The 17970-nt window shown below is 46.9% G+C and overlaps 7 protein-coding genes across 8 annotated transcripts in view; 4 read left to right on the top strand and 3 right to left on the bottom strand.

Annotated features, from left to right (window-relative positions):
* The first annotated feature begins 1937 nt into the window (after positions 1-1937).
* LOC5667831 (uncharacterized) lies at positions 1938-5676 on the top strand. Its single transcript, XM_061656628.1, has 2 exons — positions 1938-1970; positions 5223-5676. Exons 1-2 carry the CDS (start codon positions 1938-1940, stop codon positions 5571-5573), a joined length of 384 nt encoding a protein of 127 aa, XP_061512612.1. The 3' UTR covers positions 5574-5676.
* A 415-nt stretch (positions 5677-6091) lies between these two features.
* On the top strand, positions 6092-6830 carry LOC5667830 (uncharacterized). Its single transcript, XM_001688184.2, has 2 exons — positions 6092-6407; positions 6483-6830. Exons 1-2 carry the CDS (start codon positions 6186-6188, stop codon positions 6828-6830), a joined length of 570 nt encoding a protein of 189 aa, XP_001688236.2. The 5' UTR covers positions 6092-6185.
* Positions 6831-7492: 662 nt separating this feature from the next.
* On the top strand, positions 7493-8128 carry LOC5667829 (uncharacterized). The gene is made up of 2 exons (XM_061660019.1): positions 7493-7579; positions 7669-8128. Exon 2 carries the CDS (start codon positions 7780-7782, stop codon positions 7999-8001), a length of 222 nt encoding a protein of 73 aa, XP_061516003.1. The 5' UTR covers positions 7493-7579; positions 7669-7779; the 3' UTR covers positions 8002-8128.
* LOC133393744 (uncharacterized) lies at positions 8068-13435 on the bottom strand. The gene is made up of 3 exons (XM_061660021.1): positions 13364-13435; positions 13105-13261; positions 8068-8493 (listed from the first exon to the last, which is right to left on the bottom strand). Exons 1-3 carry the CDS (start codon positions 13433-13435, stop codon positions 8174-8176), a joined length of 549 nt encoding a protein of 182 aa, XP_061516005.1. The 3' UTR covers positions 8068-8173.
* Positions 13436-13666: 231 nt separating this feature from the next.
* LOC5667835 (uncharacterized) lies at positions 13667-14371 on the top strand. The gene is made up of 3 exons (XM_001688187.2): positions 13667-13751; positions 13814-13954; positions 14039-14371. The coding sequence occupies exons 1-3, from the start codon at positions 13668-13670 to the stop codon at positions 14369-14371; spliced, it is 558 nt and encodes a 185-aa protein (XP_001688239.2). The 5' UTR covers position 13667.
* A 71-nt stretch (positions 14372-14442) lies between these two features.
* Positions 14443-15514, bottom strand: LOC5667834 (uncharacterized). Its single transcript, XM_001688188.2, has 2 exons — positions 14965-15514; positions 14443-14910 (listed from the first exon to the last, which is right to left on the bottom strand). Exons 1-2 carry the CDS (start codon positions 15166-15168, stop codon positions 14590-14592), a joined length of 525 nt encoding a protein of 174 aa, XP_001688240.2. The 5' UTR covers positions 15169-15514; the 3' UTR covers positions 14443-14589.
* Positions 15515-15605: 91 nt separating this feature from the next.
* The window catches only part of LOC1270971 (centrosomal protein of 135 kDa), a 33835-nt gene continuing 31470 nt past the window's right edge, over positions 15606-17970 (bottom strand). The window contains exons 10-14 of one of the 2 annotated variants that reach the window (XM_309709.5): positions 17214-17873; positions 16926-17107; positions 16630-16844; positions 15934-16393; positions 15606-15852 (exon numbers count right to left, since the gene is read on the bottom strand). In XM_309709.5, coding sequence (XP_309709.5) covers positions 15689-15852; positions 15934-16393; positions 16630-16844; positions 16926-17107; positions 17214-17873 — 1681 coding nt within the window. In that variant the 3' untranslated portion in view covers positions 15606-15688. The remainder of the gene's footprint in view (positions 15853-15933; positions 16394-16629; positions 16845-16925; positions 17108-17213; positions 17874-17970) is intronic. The other variant, XM_061660004.1, reaches the window with a different exon arrangement.

Raw genomic sequence — 17970 nt, 5'->3', positions numbered from 1 at the left:
GACGATGATGACGATGAATCAGGTGACGACGACGGAGGCGTAAGGTTCCACTCATCCAAGAGAATATGTAGCGGCAAAAGGTGTTGATCACGCTTACTGGCTTGCTGGTTAGAAGGGACCCGACGACGTAGTTGGTTGATATGGCTTCGTATAATCTTATGGTCCTCAGTCATAACACGGTACAATACATTGCCGCATTTCCGCAATATTCTTCCTGGCTTCCATTTCCATCCGTTTTGCGAGTAAATCTTTGCGAAGACTAGATCATTTGGGACGAAATTGCGTCGTTGCTCATCGTTATTGGTTTCTTGCGGTTTAGGCACAGGGCGTATAAGCTCTAAACAAGTGCGAATTTGTCGTCCGAACATTACTGTCGCTGGCGCTTCGTTATTTGGCACTTGAGGATTTGGCGTGGCGCGATATGTTTGTAAAAACGTGTCAAGTGCATCTTCTATCGCAGTTCCATCGCTCGTGATTTTGGTTATGGCGCGCTTGAATGTATCCACGAAGCGTTCCGCTTGCCCGTTAGACTGAGGGTGGAACGGGGCGGATGTGAGGTGCTCTATGCCATTACAAATACAAAAATCCTCAAATTCGGAACTGATGAATTGGCGACCATTATCGCTAACAAGGGTTACTGGCATACCGTATCGCGCAAACATGGTATTAAGGATTCGTATGGTCGCTTTGGAAGTTGTGCTGGCAGTCCTTATTACCTCTGGCCATTTAGAGAAAGCATCGACTACGATTAAGTAGGAGAAACCGTCGATGGGGCCAGCATAATCGATGTGGATACGTTGCCACGGTGGAGTTATCTCAGGCCATGGTACCGGGCTAGCGTGTGGGGGTGATTTCGCTGCGTATGCACAAGCGTTACAAGATGCTACAAGTTCAGCGATATCAGTGTCTATCTTCGGCCAGTAGACGTAGCTTCGTGCGATCGACTTCATCCTTTGTACACCTGGATGGCCGTGATGTAGTTGACGCAGGCATCGTTGCCGGAGAGCCTTTGGTATGATGACTCTCTCCCCGAATAAGAGACAGCCTCCCATCTCTGATAAAGCTTCCTTCCTAGCGTAGAAGCATGCCAGCTCACCGCTGAACGTACTGTTACGTGGCCAGTCTTGTCGTACAAACTGTATGACTTTGCTCATAATGGGATCGGATTTAGTAGCCGTTGCGACATCCGTTGCATTTAATGCAACTGAACTCAATGAGTTAACGACGACTGATCGTATGTCCTCCTCTAGGCCGATGCTAGCAATCACGTAATCCTCCTCTAACTTTTCGTGATTTCGAATCAGTCGCGAAAGGATGTCGGCGTTCCCAAAATTGTCGGTCGATACGTAATTGATGTCGAAATCATACAGCTGTAAGGTGAGCGCGAATCTCTGCAAGCGATTAGCGGTGTAAACGGGGATGCCTTTCTTACTGCCGAAAATTCTCAAAAGTGGCTTGTGGTCCGTTTGTAGAGTAAAATGCCGTCCAAATATAAAATTATGGAATTTCGTCACAGCGAAGATAATTGCCAAGCCTTCCCGATCTATCTGGCTGTAGTTTTTCTCTGCCTTTGTAAGTGCACGGGACGCATGCTGCACAACTTTAAAAGTTCCATCGGGGAACTTGTGACCGATTGTTGCGCCTAATCCGACGGATGACGCGTCCGCGGATACAACGATCTCACGCCTTGGATCGTAGTGCGTCAGGAGCAGTTCCGATGAAAGGATACTTTTGAACTGCTCGAAGGCTTTTTGGCATTCAGGGGACCACTTAAACGAACTGCCTTCTTTCAGTAGGTTGTCCAACGGGTATCGAAGCTTGCGCATATTCGGGATGAATCTTCCATAATAGTTAACGGCGCCAAGAAAGGAACGTACACCACTAACGTCGGTTGGCGCTGAAAGATCTTTTATCGCAGCTATTTTGGCTGGGTCTGGATGAATGCCGTGGTTATCGAGGATGTGACCAAGGTAGCGAACTTGGCGTTTGTTGAACGAACATTTCTCCGGGCGGATGGTGAAACCATACTCCTGAATGCGTCTCAGGGTTTCGTTTAGTACGTCGTCGTGTTCCCGTTGTGTTCGTCCACCAACGATAACGTCGTCCATGTAACTCGCGACACGTTCCATTCCAGCAAGCATTTGGTCCATAAGCTGCTGAAATGCGCCTGGTGCTACTTTAATCCCTGGTGGCAGGCGATTATACAGGTACAACCCTTTATGCGTGTTTATGGTGAGCAAGCGGCGACTTTGCTCGGCAATGGGGACCTGTAAGAAAGCATCAGATAAGTCAATTTGGCTAAAAATTGTCGAGTTACCCAGTTTGGTGTAGATGTCCTGTGGCAGTGGCAGCGGATAGTCATGGGGGTGGAGTGATGCGTTGAGTCCCGTCGAATAGTCTCCGCATATTCTCAGTTGTCCATTCGACTTGCGTACCACTACAATCGGTGCTGCCCACTCGGAGTGCTGGACTGGTGTGATGATATTGAGCCGCTCCAGTCTATCAAGTTCGGCGTTCACTGCATCGCGCATGGCATAAGCTACGGGACGTTTTGCGCAGAAAACTGGACTGCAATTCGGCTTCAGGTGTAGTGTAACCTCAGCTTTCGCACAAAAACCCATCGTTGATTTAAACAGGCCGGGAAATTTTCGAACGATTCCCTCCGGAGTAGTAGCTGTGCTGGTAACATTGTTACACAGCTGGTCTATAGGCACAGACCATAAGGAGAAAGCTTCAGCAAGGTCGATTCCCAGCAAGGCCAATTCTCCTGTTGCCACGAAAATTACAGCTTGCTTCTCCTGCCCGTTGATTCCAACCGTTGCTCGAAATTCGCCATCCATTTCGAGTTTGTCACCAGATGCCGATTTCGCAATTACAGATGATGGGAATAATTGCGGGCTACCGATGCGTTTCCAAAGCCGACGACTAATCACGGTGATGTCCGATGCTGTATCCAGTTGGAGCCGAATTTGTGAACCGTTGACCGAACACGATAAAAATTTCCTCCGATGATGTAGGCTGTTCACATTCACGGTGACACTTTGCATATTGGCTCGTTTACGAAAAGTCTTCTTTCGATGGGGCTGCTTCTTGGTACGTTGCTGCTTACAGAAACCTTCGCGATGGCCGACCGATCCGCATTGTGTGCATGTGTGCGTCTTGTAAGTGCACTCGCGAGTCCAATGCAGGGATCCACATAACCAGCATGGTCGACTAGGTTTACCTGTACGCTGTTCGTTGGTGTAATGAGACGGGCCTGTGTTGGTGCGCTGATTCCGATTTGCGTTACGTTGAACGGAAAATACTTGATCACTGCGGTCACGTTCAATCATCGCACTATCCTGACGCAAATTCGTCATACGTTGACACTCAGCAGAAAGTTGGTCAAGGGTTACATCCTGGTTCTCCTCGATGCGATGTAAAAGACGTGTACGAAACTCGATGTCTTTTTCGCCCTTCATACCGCAAACGAACACTAAACACTTTAACTGCTCTTCCGTTAGCCTTCCCAGCTCAAAATCGACGATGCCACGATTGACCCGGCACGCGAAAGTGATAAAATCCTCGGTGCGAAGTTTGGTTAGCTTCAAACACTTGTATCGTCGATGAAGCAAGGATTCTTTCGTGCCAAATAAGCTGGTCAATTTAGCAACTGTTTCCTGCAAACTGTAATCACGCGGATGCTTTGGCAGTATGTAGCTGGTGTAACGGTCGTGTTCAGAGGTTCCCAACTTTCTCATCAATAAACGCACTTTTGCCTCGTCTTTCAAGCGTGCAGCGTCTTTAAGGAAAAGATCCTCGTATCTCGTGTACCATGCAGCGAAAGTTGAACCGTTTTCTTCGTCATACCTGAATTCCTTAATGTGACCGCATAAGGAATCAAGTATTTGCTCAAGGGGCGTTTGTTCGATAGGCGCTTTCGTTTGCTGCATTAATTGCAACAAAATTTGCTGCTGTTGCGCCATCTGCTGTTGCATTAGTTTCAAAATTTGTGCCGTTGCAGAATTATCACTTTCCGGAACATTCTGTACTGACGATGCAGAAAATGGTGGGACCGAACCATTTTGCTGTACGAACTGGGTCAGTGGCACTTGGGGACGTTGACCTGTATCTTGCGGTGCGTGCACTGTAACCGGGGCCATCACGTTTTGCCAACCTTGCGATGATCGACGTTCATCTTCTTCTTGGCTCATCCTGCGGCGTTTCCTTGTCGGTGGAATAGCTTTGCACTACGCGAAATTCACTTCCGATAAAAATTCGTCACAAACTTTAAAAATCCTCGTCGCCAACTGTTGTGATTCTTACACTTTATTTATAACTTAATAGGAAACACGGTAAAATAATACATAGGACGATACGCGAATACTGGTGTGTGGGTGTGCAACCGTCCGTTGCCCTTGAGCGCTCGGTATCAACTCTCATGCGGCTCCGGTCCTTGTTCGCCAATACGGGAACACTCAGGCACTCAACACGATCGTGCTTCAATAGTCGACAGGCGAATGTCGACGTCGAGCAGCTGGCGCTGCTGAGGCTGCGTTCCCACAACACAAATCAATAACCAATTCTCAAACCTTCGTTAATTATTATCGCATAACAACGCTTTGCCGTGAGTTTCTCCAGTGTTTCTATTATTTGGATACCCTCTGTTATTTGGACTTCCGAATCGCGCCGCCCTAGCCTAATTAATTCCAAGAATTACTTTTAATTTCTCCATTCGCTCGATTCATTCACAAAAGTCCATGCTTGTGCTAGTCATTAAGTTTCATCTTAGTCGTTTTATAATCGATCTAAAAAGATCCCATCACTAGCACACTAATGAAACTCATTACCTTGCTCCATTACCAACGTATAAATACTGTGGTTTAAGGTGAAATTACGCATAGGGCATCATTTACGCAGGCAGTTTAGAAGCACCCCGATGGCATCCTTTCAATTGCGGACGTGCCTTCTATGTTGCCTACTTCTTATAACGATCCTCCAGCCGGTAGCGGGCCTTCGGTCGTTAAAAACCATACCAATCGTTAAAAACGTGATCACACAGTCTAACCCAAAGTACCTTAACGCTAGCACCGTGCCGCATAACACACCAACCGAGTCCAAGGTGGATGTTATCCTAGACGTTAAGAGACCTATATCCGATCTGCACGTAAGTAAACCGCTACTAATTCGTCTTCTATTATCTAACCCGCGATTATCTCACATTAACATACATTCTCCGTCAGATGATCTTTGTGCTTTGGGTCAATGTCATCTCCGGTACGTTGCAGGCGCCACTGTACAACCAAACCATCGACTTTTGCGAGTTTCTCAAGAACCCGAGCGTACATCCGCTGGGTCAAATCATACATCGTGAGGTCAAACGCAATGGAAACATGCCCCGCAAATGCCCTATCACTGTCAATCTGTACGCGTTTTACGGCATACCGATGAGTGGCATACGATTGCCGAACTTCTTTCCGGAGGCAGATTTTATGCTACAAATATCCGTCGGCTTAGCTAGCGAGATGATCTACGATGGCCGGCTTTACGGAACGATCAAGCGAATACAATGTTCCAGAGCTGCTCGATGCTAGGAAATGTTGCAATTGGTTGTTCAGTATCATACTAATGATGTTACCGGGATGAAACGTTTCATGATAACATATAACGCTTGGTGTTATATCCAGTAAGATTGCCTGATACAGGACAGGACACAAGGACAGGAAAACAGTCTCCAATAGACACACTTATGCCATCACGCCACATCTCTTTAAAACTTTAAATGTTTTTATTTTTAAATTTAAATTAATTTTCATTTCATTCTGAAAACTGCAAATAAAATGTAACGCTTTTACATCTTGAGAAAGAGGTTCCATATTATGAGGACATATTTTTAACATTTTGAAGATTAACTACGGGATTGGACGTACCGCCGCAACAGTCTAATCATTTTGAGTTCTAGAATCTTCCTCATCAACGTCATAGACACACTTGTTTGCACCAACCGCTCTTTCGCGTTTCCAAACCGATGGCACATTCATTTCAATTACAATTAATTGCCCTATTCCTGCCCTCTTTCCCAGCACCCCACAAAACACAAGACCAATAAATACGAAACCTTTTGTTCAGCTCGTTTTATACCACGTCCGCACCTTGACGTTACATTGCCGTACTTTGTTGTTACAATTTTCCCTCACGCTTTCACGATGTTTCCATTTCAAAGGACGGTAATCCTACTGTTCTCACTAGCCTGTCTGATCATCTCCACATCCAGCCGCAACACCCACAAAGTGATACCGATCGTGACCAGCGTCGAGTTACGGGATAACTTGAAGTATCTCAACTCTTCCGCCACCATCCACAACGCATCGACGGAAAGTAAGGTCGATCTCGCCATTACGGTCACACGACCACTTCCAGATCCTTGGGTAGGTGAACTCTACTCGCTACTCCAATGCACAGTGGGTGTTAGATTATTCAACCGCTTTCTTTCATTCCACCAGATGAACTTCGTCGTGTGGATCGACCTAGCTGCTGGAACGTTGCAGACTCCGCTGCAAAACATAACGTTCGATTTTTGCGAGTTTCTCAAGAACCCGGGACTGCATCGGATCGGTCAAATACTGCACCGCGAGGTGAAGCGGAATGGAAACATACCCAACTGCCCGATCGGTCCGGGGCTGTACAAGTTCTGTGGCATATCGACGGCAGCGATGCGGCTGCCACCATTTATACCGGTAGCTAGCTACATCATGCACGTATTTGTGGGTGTAGGAAATGAAATAGTGTACGATTCCCGCTGGCACGGATCGTTGAAGCGTGTCAAGTGTACCTCCAGCATGCGCTGTTAACCAGTGGAATCCATTTGCTGAATAATTGCTCATGCGTATCTGTATGAAACTACCTACAGTAGGTAGTGTGTAAGTTTAGCAACCGTTTTACTAACACAACAAGAAACTATCAGTTGAGTATATAATGTAAGCAAAGTTGCAAACTATATCCTTATCAGAACTGCTCTGAACCACTGATAAATTCAAAGTTTTAATCTTTTTTTAATAACAGCAAGAGTCTTTGTAGTGTTCCTGTTCTTGATCAAGCCTAAACACAAATAGACCACAATCTGCAAACACATAACTAAACAACCCGAATTAAAAGCTATAGGTTTCGTGCAACGCAATAACACCAGATTGTCTAGATTAGTCCAAAAGACATCGCCCGTCCTTGGATTCAATAAAAAAAATACAAACACAACTTAATTGCAGCCATAATTACTGAAGTAACATGAAACTAGAAACCTCATTAAAGGCCGATTATGATACCAGAAGCTTTATAATCGATTCCATTGCTGCAAAGACAACCAGATCTTTCTACAATGTCCTCTTGCGGGAACTTTACCAAACTACTTGTGCTACTTGTGGTGTTCCTTTCTTCAACAAGTATCGCAAAACTCGTACCCATAATTGCACGTATCGATTCGACATTTAATGCACAATTATCGAACAGCAGCATCACACTGCTGACGGAAGGTCCCCAAGGCCGACGACGCATTCCCGAGTTTACAGTGTCGATCCAAACCTATCACTCCGTCTCCGAAGCTTGGGTAAGCACTAGGATCCTAACCGTTTGCAGCTGACACACAACGCTTCTCTACTACTCTACTGCTCTCTTTTCTTTATGGACACAACGAAGCTGAATGGAAAACTTACCATCAGCACTAAGAATGGACGCATCAGCCAGCCTATCATAGACACCACGGTAAGCTTCTGCGATCTGTTGCAGAACCCACAAAAGTATCATGTAATGTCGCTGGTCTACTTCGAGATCCGGCGCTACGGGCGCGCACCCGACCGCTGTCCGATCGCTCCCGGTCTGTACGTTTACCCCAACGTATCGCTCAAAAGAACGCAAATACCGTCCTTTCTGTTGGAGTCGGACTTTGTGGTCGAGGTGAGCGGAACTACCGGTTCGGCAAGAAACCAGTTTGTCAACGTGAAAGCGTACGGGTCGCTGAAGCGCTTTTAAGCAAACCAGCAAACGAACAATAAATGAATATATATATATGCTTGGAAATACTACTTACTAACGTATTTAACACGATAGTAGCTTTATTCATATAGTGCCATCAGATTGCAATAGAGGGCGCACTGCTGGCGTAGAATAAATTGAGGGCGACCCCCTTGTCATGCATCTATATTCAGGATTCTTTGCGCATCTCGCCAAACCAACTGCTCTGAAAGAACGGTGCACTGTTAGGTCGACGGAAGTATACGTCGATGCGAAAGCTACTTTCGGGGAAAAAGCTCGGCACCTGGATACCGTCAAAGCACGTTTTGAAGGTGTACGTTCCCGGAGCTATCGGGCAACGCTTGGGCAGATTTCCACGCTGATCTAAATGTTCGTAGATGATCTTCAGTACCCGATCGGTAAAGGGCTTCCGTAAGTAGGTGCAAAAGTTTATTGTCCGATTGTAGAACGCTTGTTCATGCTTGCCAACTAGGTTGGGTACGTAGTATATGTTTATGTTTATGTTTATGTTTATTTGTCTATCGATGGACAATAATGCCCTCTCGAACCATTTTAGCAATGTTTTACAATGAGTTCTTTACATTGGTTTACAATAACATAAAACATAAAAATGTGCACTATGGAACCAAATTTAACACAGAAACACGATCATTAAACTCAGTTGGCAAAATCCTCGGCTCAAAAGCGTCGCTGACTGCGTTGAAAGCACGGCACATAAGTATGAACGGGTCAGAGGAGCCAAATTGCGTTCTACGGTCGTCGAGGGCCAACATTGCCCGAGTCCGGAGCGGCCTGGCCGGAACGTACAGGTTGATGGCAGCCAGTAGTGACGGAGAGTCAATACGGCCGTCGAGAAGTCCCGTGATGAACGACAACCTGGCTTTTCGTATTCGCTCACTTAGGGTGGGTAGCCCGAGTAGTAAACACCTAGTCCGGTAATCGAGCCTTTGGTTCCATGAGCGAAGTGCAAATCGTGAAATTTTGCGCTGGATTGATTCCAATCGAGCTAACGGACGCGCTGCAGTTGGCCACCATACGATATTTGCATATTCCATCAACGACCGGATAAGTGAGCAATAGAGCGCCTTGGTGCAAGGTATATCGTTAAGCTCGCGAGTCATATTGATAACTAGTCCTAGCATTCTATTGCTGGTGGCTACTACGTGATCCAGCTGATCCTTAAATGATAGTTTTGTATCGAGCAAAACACCTAGATCCTTAACACATAGTTTTCGCACCAAGGACTGTCCATCAAGCGCATATTCATACAATGATGGGCAGCGAGAACGACTGAAAGTGATGACTTCACATTTATGTGTGCATAGGGATAAAGCATTACGGTTGCACCAACACTGGAACTCATGCAAGGAAGTTTGCAGTCGGGCGTGGTCTTCTGGTTCACGAATAACACGAAAAATTTTCGCGTCATCTGCGTACAGTAGATGATTATCAGCCGGAAGGATCAATGTCGCGTCGTTGATGAAAAGAAGGAACAGCAAAGGACCCAGGTTGCTGCCCTGTGGGACTCCAGAAGATGCATGTACTGGACTTGACATGTACGGGCCTAACTTCACAGAATATTGACGATCTGTAAGGTACGATCTAAGCCACATTATCATAGGGTTTGGGAGACCAAGTAAGTCGAGTTTCGCTAGCAAGATGGAGTGCGATACACTGTCGAATGCTGCCTTGATATCCGTATAAATAGCATCTAGTTGTAAACCGTTATCGATAGATTTATGGCATTTGCTAACAAATTCTAGTAGATTAGTCGTTGTAGATCGCCTGGGTACAAAACCATGTTGATTCACACTAATATAGTTGCAGGCCGAGGCCAACAATGGCTCGTAGATTAGCATTTCGAACACCTTTGCACACACGCTGAGTGAGGTTATGCCACGATAGTTTACAGCATCATTCTTACAGCCCTTCTTGTAGATGGGTGTCATCCAGGAAGATTTCCAAGTGGCAGGAAAGGTTCCACACCTCAGGGACTCCTTAAAAATCTTCATCAGCGAGGGAGCAAGCGCAGAAGCACACCACTTTAGGATAACGGCCGGTATACCATCTGGGCCAGGGGTATATGAGGATTTGACACGTTTGATGGCAGAGATGATCGTATCGACAGTGATGACTGGTAGCATAGGAAGCAGTGCACCAACAGGTGTGTTAGAGAGAGCATCGGCCACATCTTCTGGACCAGTAGTTTGAGAAGCGAAGTTGTCCTTGAAGCGCAAGGCAAACAATTTACACATTTCTGGCAGGGAACAGGCACTGTCACCGTCATAACGTATAATGCTTGGTAGCCCAGCAGATTTTCGTTTTTTGTCCATATAACTCCAAAAGCGCCTAGGGTACTTGCAGAGGGAACGTGCAGTTTGTTTCAAATAACTTCGGTGACAGGTTCTATTATATCGGCGATAGAGAGAATGAACTCTGTTGTAATAAAGACGTGACGTGCTGTTTCGTTCTGCTCGTTGATCAGAATAGGCTTTTCTTTTTTCTTTTTTTAATGCATTTAGTGTGCGATCAGCCCATGGTGGTCCACGACGAGGAATTTTAACAGGAGTGCATTCACATATAGCAGATCTCATGAACTCACAAAAAGCCTCTGTGGCATCGTCAATGGTTGAATAGTCCGAACAGTTAAAAGAATTGTCAAAAGATAAAATCAATCGCTCCAATTTTGGAAGGTCAACACGAGCATAATTCAGCCTTTTATCAGCATCAATGGCTGTAGCGATCGTAACTGGGGCTACGTTGTCCAAGTCAAAGTCAAGCGGAGGGTGGTGTTCGTCGATAGTAGTAAGGGGATATTCACAGACACGTATTGTAGAACATGTAGATGCAGCTGGCCAATTTGCGTAAATTAGGTCAAGTATTCGCCCCGATGAGTTAGTATTGGAGTTAAGCTGGTATAGTCCACTCTGATGCAAACCATCAACGAACTGGACACTGCGTGTGGAGCGTGCATGAGGCTCATAGAAATCAAAAGCAGCTCCATTTTCCTCTGATGCCGATGTCCACGATAGCGTAGACTGGTTGAAATCACCAATAAGCATGAACCTGTCTCTCGGACCAAGAGTAGTGCTGATATTAGCAACGAAGTCGATCAATGCACTTATTTTCTCCTCATTCATGCTTTGGTTAGGAGGCAGGTAGGCAGCGGCAATAAACAAACGGTGGTCGCATAACTGAATACATACGCAAGTGAGTTCTAACAGTTGCGGCAACGTAGGAAGCACATAAGAGAGGAGAGAAACGTTGCATGCAATTAAAACACCACCCCCACGAGAGTGAGAGCTGTTAGTGGCATCCCGGTCGCATCGGTAAACACGATACTCATCTGCTAGGAGGAGAGCGGTGGGAATACAGGGATCGAGCCAAGTTTCAGTGAGTACCAATACATCGTATTCCGTCTCAAGAACCGACAAACGGAACTCATCGGCTTTAGAACGCAGGCCACGCACATTCTGATAGTACACAGTGATACAAGCCGCTCGATCAGTGGGTGCTTGTTGCATAGTGTTAGTAGGCGCTGTGGTGTTGCAATTGAGCGAGCTTATCGTAGAAGGTGAGTGTATTGTGTTTATTGTCGAAGGATTTGCTCGAGCCGTATGCGCAAAATATGGGTGCGCTGCTGTAGTGCGGTTACTTCGGAAAAAATTGAACCAGTGTAGTTTGAAGTGTTTTTGAACGTGACGTGGACGGAAGAGTGGGTGAAGGGAGAGTGCAGTTCATATCGGTTGGTGATTGTTCGGTTTGTGTTCGTGCGGGTTCATGGATATGTGCAGGTGAGTACGGATTATTGTGGGGATTATTGCGTTGGGTACAAGGCTGCTGTGGTGCCGGTGAGTGCTGAGTGCGAGGCTGTAGTGGTGCCGGTGTCTGCTGATTACGGGGTTGTTGCGGTATCGGTGTGTAAGTGTTCGTGTGTTGTGTTCGTGAATGTAGAGATCGCGGCGGGAGCGAGATGAACTCACGCACACCGAGCCCGACCGGCCAGGAGGCTGCGTTAAGTGCCTTACTACGAAGGGCAGCAGGGATTCTGACCTTGAACGATACAGCACTCAATGGGCTAGGAACCGTTCCTGCTTTTAGCAGACTAAAAGCAATTGCGTCTGTAGTGTCCAACTGCAAACACACCAACGAGACAACTTGCTCTATGGTGACGGACGCAGCCAACCTTGAAAGATGCAGCCACAAATAATCGGTTCTTGGTGTCTGTGAAACAGTTGGTATTGAAGCGGAGGTTGTATTAGTACCTGTGATTATTGGTGGTAGTGAAGGACGATCGATCCGGTGAGTGTTGTTTGTATTTGTGACGTTTGAGATTGCTGCACTGTCAACAAACACGGCATCTGAGGATGCAACTGCATCACGAAATAATCTACGTCTTTTTCCGTTTGGTAGTGCATCTGGGAGCAATTGATTGCTATGTTGCAAGGATGCCGAATGGGCCGTGGCGATTCCGGCAAAGCCATCCCGAATCTCCTGTATTACCGGTGGGACCAAGCTAGCCTTCATGGCATCAACAGCAGCTGTGAGGGCTGCCTGAAACCCAACCTGCATACCCATGCCCTTGATCGCCTTGCTACGCGGATTCCCGATGGCGTTAGTACACCCAATGCAACTCCAGTGCAGGGAGGCCATCCGTTTCACTTCGTCGATGACCGATACAGGCACCTTAGTGCACGCCAGATGGTATGTACCCTCACAATATAGGCACGTAATTGACCCTTCAACCGGGCCCAGTGTTTCCGAACATGCATAACACACATCCTCCATTTTAGATGCCACTGCAGATGAACGTCGAGGGAGCCACAAATAAAATCCAAATATATCGCGAACACGGTGGTTCTCGTCAGGAACACGATGGCAGGGTCACGAGACTACACTTATGGACACACTAAAACCCGTGTTGATTATAGCAAAACCAGAATACACCAATAAAACAGCGGATAAATGCGGAGCGATAGCAGTAGACACGCTATGTTGACAACTGGGTACGAATGGTATATACGAATATGGTAGACACCTGGCGAGGACGAGACCATGTAAGTGGTAAGTACTATCAGTTTGTTACGTATAGCAGTTGTGCTACCCTTACCATTACATCTGGAATTGGTTCGATCGCTTCAATACGGAAATCAACAGTATTCTTTATAGTCGACGAACCACACTTCCGAAATGTGACAGATGTATTAACCGTTTTGATATTTTGGGTAATATCTGCCTTTTTCATATAAACGACCAACTACCAACAGATAAAACGTTAGAGAAATGAAAAATAGTAGATAATTAGTATTAAAAATGGCAGCAAGTGTTTTTTTTTTGTCATAAAAGTATGCTCAAAAACCTTAGACAAAACGTGTGAGCTAAATAGTAGCCAACAAAGCACCATCAAAAACACGATCCTTTTGCCTGCCATTTCCACCGAGAACTAGCTCTTCCAATTGGTAACGATTCCACCCTAACCGTCCGTACCTACGCGCGACTTAATTACTTGGAGTCGATAACATCAATTATATTCAATGATTTTAATGGAATACCAAATTAAGCTGCACTGTCTATTTAATAAGTGCATTACCAACCACATGCCAGTATGAGTTGAACGATCTTCCTGGCGGCTTTCTTCCATTACACGCGCTACAGACATTGTAATGTTCGGAAGGCGTTTCAGCTGTGGAATATACTGTTGCATTTTCGCCGTACTCGGAGGGAACTTTGCGGCATTAACGCAATGGGTAAGTGGTACGGGCTACATACACAGCCAACCACGTAAACTTACTCCAGGACGTCTTTCCAGTTGGTACCGGTACTGACCCGAGCAAAGATCGACAGATCTAACTACGTTAACACCAGTGTCGCTATCCATCATCATGGTTCGTATCAAAACTTTAGCATGGACCTGGAGTTCCACGTACTTTCTCCGCTTGATAAGCTCCGAGTAAGCGCAGATACCGCCCACCAATCCTCTGGAAAGAAAACGCGTAACCTTTGCTTTTTTCCAATTTTCCCAATTTTTGCCTAGATGAATGTTGGATACTTTGTGCGCATTATGAACACCGAAAAATGGATTTACAACAAAACGTACGACTTTTGCGGGTTTCTGCAGCGACCAAGCGTCGATCGGTTCGGTGCATTAGTGATAGATGACTTGCGGCAGCATGGCAAAGTGCCCACCGGCTGTCCCCTCCAAGCGGAGCGCTACGTTTTCAAAAACGTGACGCTAAATCGCGTCAAGCTGCCACCGTTTCTGCCGGAGACGAACTTCGGTTTCACTGTGAACTGCTACATAGGACCGAAGAATGAGAAAGTTTTTCGCTCCAACTGGTACGGAGGATTAAAACGAGTAATGCTGTAGAACGGTTTCCGGCGTTGGAGTAAAATGTTTTAAAAAGTGAAAAATAATTTGGACCATACCATTTCGGACAATATAACTAATTTCAGCGTTTTTTTACCTCCCAAAACATGGCTTTATACACCGCACAGAGGAAACATGATAGCATTTACACTAAATGCGAATTAATAGTCTTACCGTTAGCGTGAAATTGCTGCTTAAACAGCAGCATCCGGGCAAATTTACGTTGCCGTCACAAACCAGCGATTCATTTTGATCTCCTTGCCGCGATGATACACGCCGACCTCGATCAGAAACTCGCCCGACGGTACCACGCTCATCATCAGATGGCGATCGTCGATTTCAAAGTTCCGCACCTCGTAGTGCCCAGTCTTGATAGGGCACCGGGTCGTCAGGTTCGAGTGTTTCACCAGCTCCGAAGCAATGTATCGGTCGAGCAGATTGCGCGACCGGCGCAGCTCCTTGCCGCAAAGCTGCTGCTTGCCCGTGTACATCATCTGATGATATTTACCGGCTACCCGTTTGCACAAACGCACATCGTACTGTAAGTAGTATATACGTTATACTAAGAATTCACTCTGTGAGCTCCAACTTACCTCAACATTCTTGTCGAGCTCCTGCTTAAGATCCAAATCAAAATCGATCGAAGTAGTTTGGTCCAGCCGACGGACGCGCAAATCCACATCCAGATACTTTGGATCCCACTCGTCCGTGTAGTTGGTAATGCGCACCGACGCCTCTAGCTGGTGGAAATACGCGATGCCCGCAACGATTGCCACAATCCACACAGTGCGACACATAGTGATTACGTGATTTTGTGCCTAAAATTTCCAACATACTTCCGTATATATATCCAACATCTGTCTGTTCCGTTTGTTCTTAATGAGAAGCTTGTTATGCTTCATAATGGTAGTACATTACACATCCAGGCAAGGTTCATTTAGCAGAAGCCATCATTATCATTTTAACACGCTTACTAAAGCAAAAGAAGCATAGCCTAATTCAATTTCATCACAATGGACATTTCATGCCCGAGCGCACTTGCACATCAATTAGAAACGTCTCATCAAACACAACATACATCACCATTTGAAACAAAACGATAGCGAAATAAATATCCCAAACGAGTAAACGATTCAATTCGCGTTTGAACTAACTGGCAATATCGTTCATTAATCAGATGCAACAACAAAATATCACCAAATAGGATTGGTAAATACATACAAAAAAGCTCAAATTTAGCCTAACCGAAAGACAGTCTCTTCATGAAAATAAACAATAAAAAATATAAATATCATTTTCCCAATGATCGCCCACCCTTTATGGCGGTTTGCTGCTCGGCACTGGCATCTTCACATGAAACCGCAGATGATAGTTGTGCGTAGTGGTTCGTTCCGACCGTTCCACACTAACGTCGTTTGCGGACGGCATCACCGGTATAAGCACACCATCACCAGCAACGGACTTACCCCCGGTCGAAGATCCTGAAATCAAACAAACATACATTTTTGTTAAAAACATCCAAATTTTAATCACCTCCAACGAGAAGTGGGCCGCCTAATTACCTTCGCCTGCCGACTGTTGGAGCAATATTTTCGCCCACGTGTCCACCACCCGCGTCGTTTCTGCACCCGGCGACGCCGTTGCGGTTACGGTCGTGTTACAATCGATGGTAACGGGCTGCTGCTGCTGCTGCTGCCCGGTTGCAGCAACTGCACCAGCGGAAGGTTCATCAATAATCATTACCCTGCCAGCCGCCAGCACGCTACTGTGTTGCTGCGACTGCACCGCTTCATCGCAGGCCGTCCCGGGAAGACGAACGAATGGGCTTTGGGGTGGGTTCGTTTCACTGCTCCGTTGTTCGGGCTGCTGGACGGCCGGTCGGGGGGAGTGCTTTAGCACCAACCGTTCACCGGCATCCGTTTTATAGATGACTACCGTTGACCCTGTCCCATCCATTTGGCTCTTAACGATGCCGGATGCACCTGCCACACCGGCCACCGCACCCGTGTCCTGCGCGTTCGGCTGGAAAAGTCGGGAAAAGTCGGAAATAATATTATATACCATACGTCGATAGTAATTAATGGAAAACGATTAGCAGCAGCAAATGGGTCACATTTCTCTTCTTGTCCGTTCTGCAATCGGCCTTTTTTGTGCTGAACTGAAGCAACGAAAGCCTTACCAGTGGGTAAAGGATTCTGTTTTTTTTAAACAAACTCAGCAATTTAACAAGAGCGTCTCTTTAGAGCCGTACCCCTTACCTGATCGATTATGTCGTACGACAACGAGGTAAAGGCATCGGATGCAGCAGAAAATCCATCCAGTGAGATGGACGTGTTTGAGCAACCATCGTCACTGTAACCTTGACTTTGGTCAGTGTCGGTCGGCTTAGGGCCACCGGGTTTAGCCCGTGCTTTAGATGCGGAACGTTCGTAATTCGTTATTTTCCACCCGCTAGGTGCAACCATTTTCGGCTCTAGAAGTAAAGCAGTGATCCACCACAGTGAATATCCCAAGGACCAAGGACCCCTCGGAGGCGTAGAAGGCAGCAATTTACCAGACTTTTGGGTGGCTCTAGTGCGAACACTCGAATCACGTTTCTGTTTCCTTCCTGCCGGCAGCGTTTGGGTTGCCATCGTTTGCACGTTCTGTTTTTCTTTCCCAATTTCCACACCAACCAACGCCACTTTCGAACGCTTCGCTCTAGCTTTATTCGCCACGTCTAGGTATCGTCTAATTCTAGCCCGTTTGTTCCGCGTTTCGGTTTTGAATATAAAAGGGCATAAAAAAGCTTACACACTAAAGTTGTCCCCAACAGCGGCCACGCCATTACATCGTTGAATACCTGTTGCAGTCGTCATCGTCCCCATCGTCGCCTTCATCCTCGTGGTGGATATCTTCGCGCTCCGTTTGCGACTCTCCCGCACGCGATCGCATCAGCGCAAACCGTTCGTCCGTTAGCTGCCGCCTTAGCTCCTGCAGCTGCACACCGTACTCGCTGGCCAACGCTTCACTGCGCCGTGCCTTGTCCTGCTCGTCGGCCATCCTGCTGCGCAGCGCGTCCACCTCAGTCCGCAGCTTTTCCGTCTCCTGCTGCTGCTGGGCCAGTGCCAGTCGGTGCTGCTCCAGGTCGGCCCTGCTGGCGGTCAGCAGCTCCTGCAGCCCGTCCACGGCGGCCCGGTCGCCGGTGCGCGTTAGCGTTAGTTCCCGCTGCAGCGTACCCTTTTCGCGCGCCAACTGTTCGCGTATGTTGGAGTGCTCCTCCAGCTCGGCCTGCAGCTTGTCCTTCTGCAGATCGAGCTTGCCGCACAGCTCCTTGGTAGCTTCCAGATCGAGGGCGAGCGCTTTGTTCTCCTCTCGCAGTGCTTCCAGCTCCGACTCGGCCGCCGCCAGGCTGGCGGACAGCTCGTTTATCTGATGCTCGCACTCGCGTATGTTTTGCTCCCGCTCGTTCGTCAGCTCCTCCAGCGTGGCAATGCGCTCTTCCGCTTCCTGCAGCAGTTTCCTTTTAGGAATGTTTAATACAATATATATAAAAAAAAGGATGCACTCTTAATGGCACTGGGGAGGGCAATCCCCAAACAAAGATCCCCCAATCATAC

Source organism: Anopheles gambiae, chromosome 3 (assembly GCF_943734735.2).
Source record: "Anopheles gambiae chromosome 3, idAnoGambNW_F1_1, whole genome shotgun sequence".
NCBI lineage: Eukaryota > Metazoa > Arthropoda > Insecta > Diptera > Culicidae > Anopheles > Anopheles gambiae.
The sequence above is the reverse complement of the archived record's forward strand: the minus strand, read 5'-3'. Positions and strand labels throughout refer to the sequence as shown.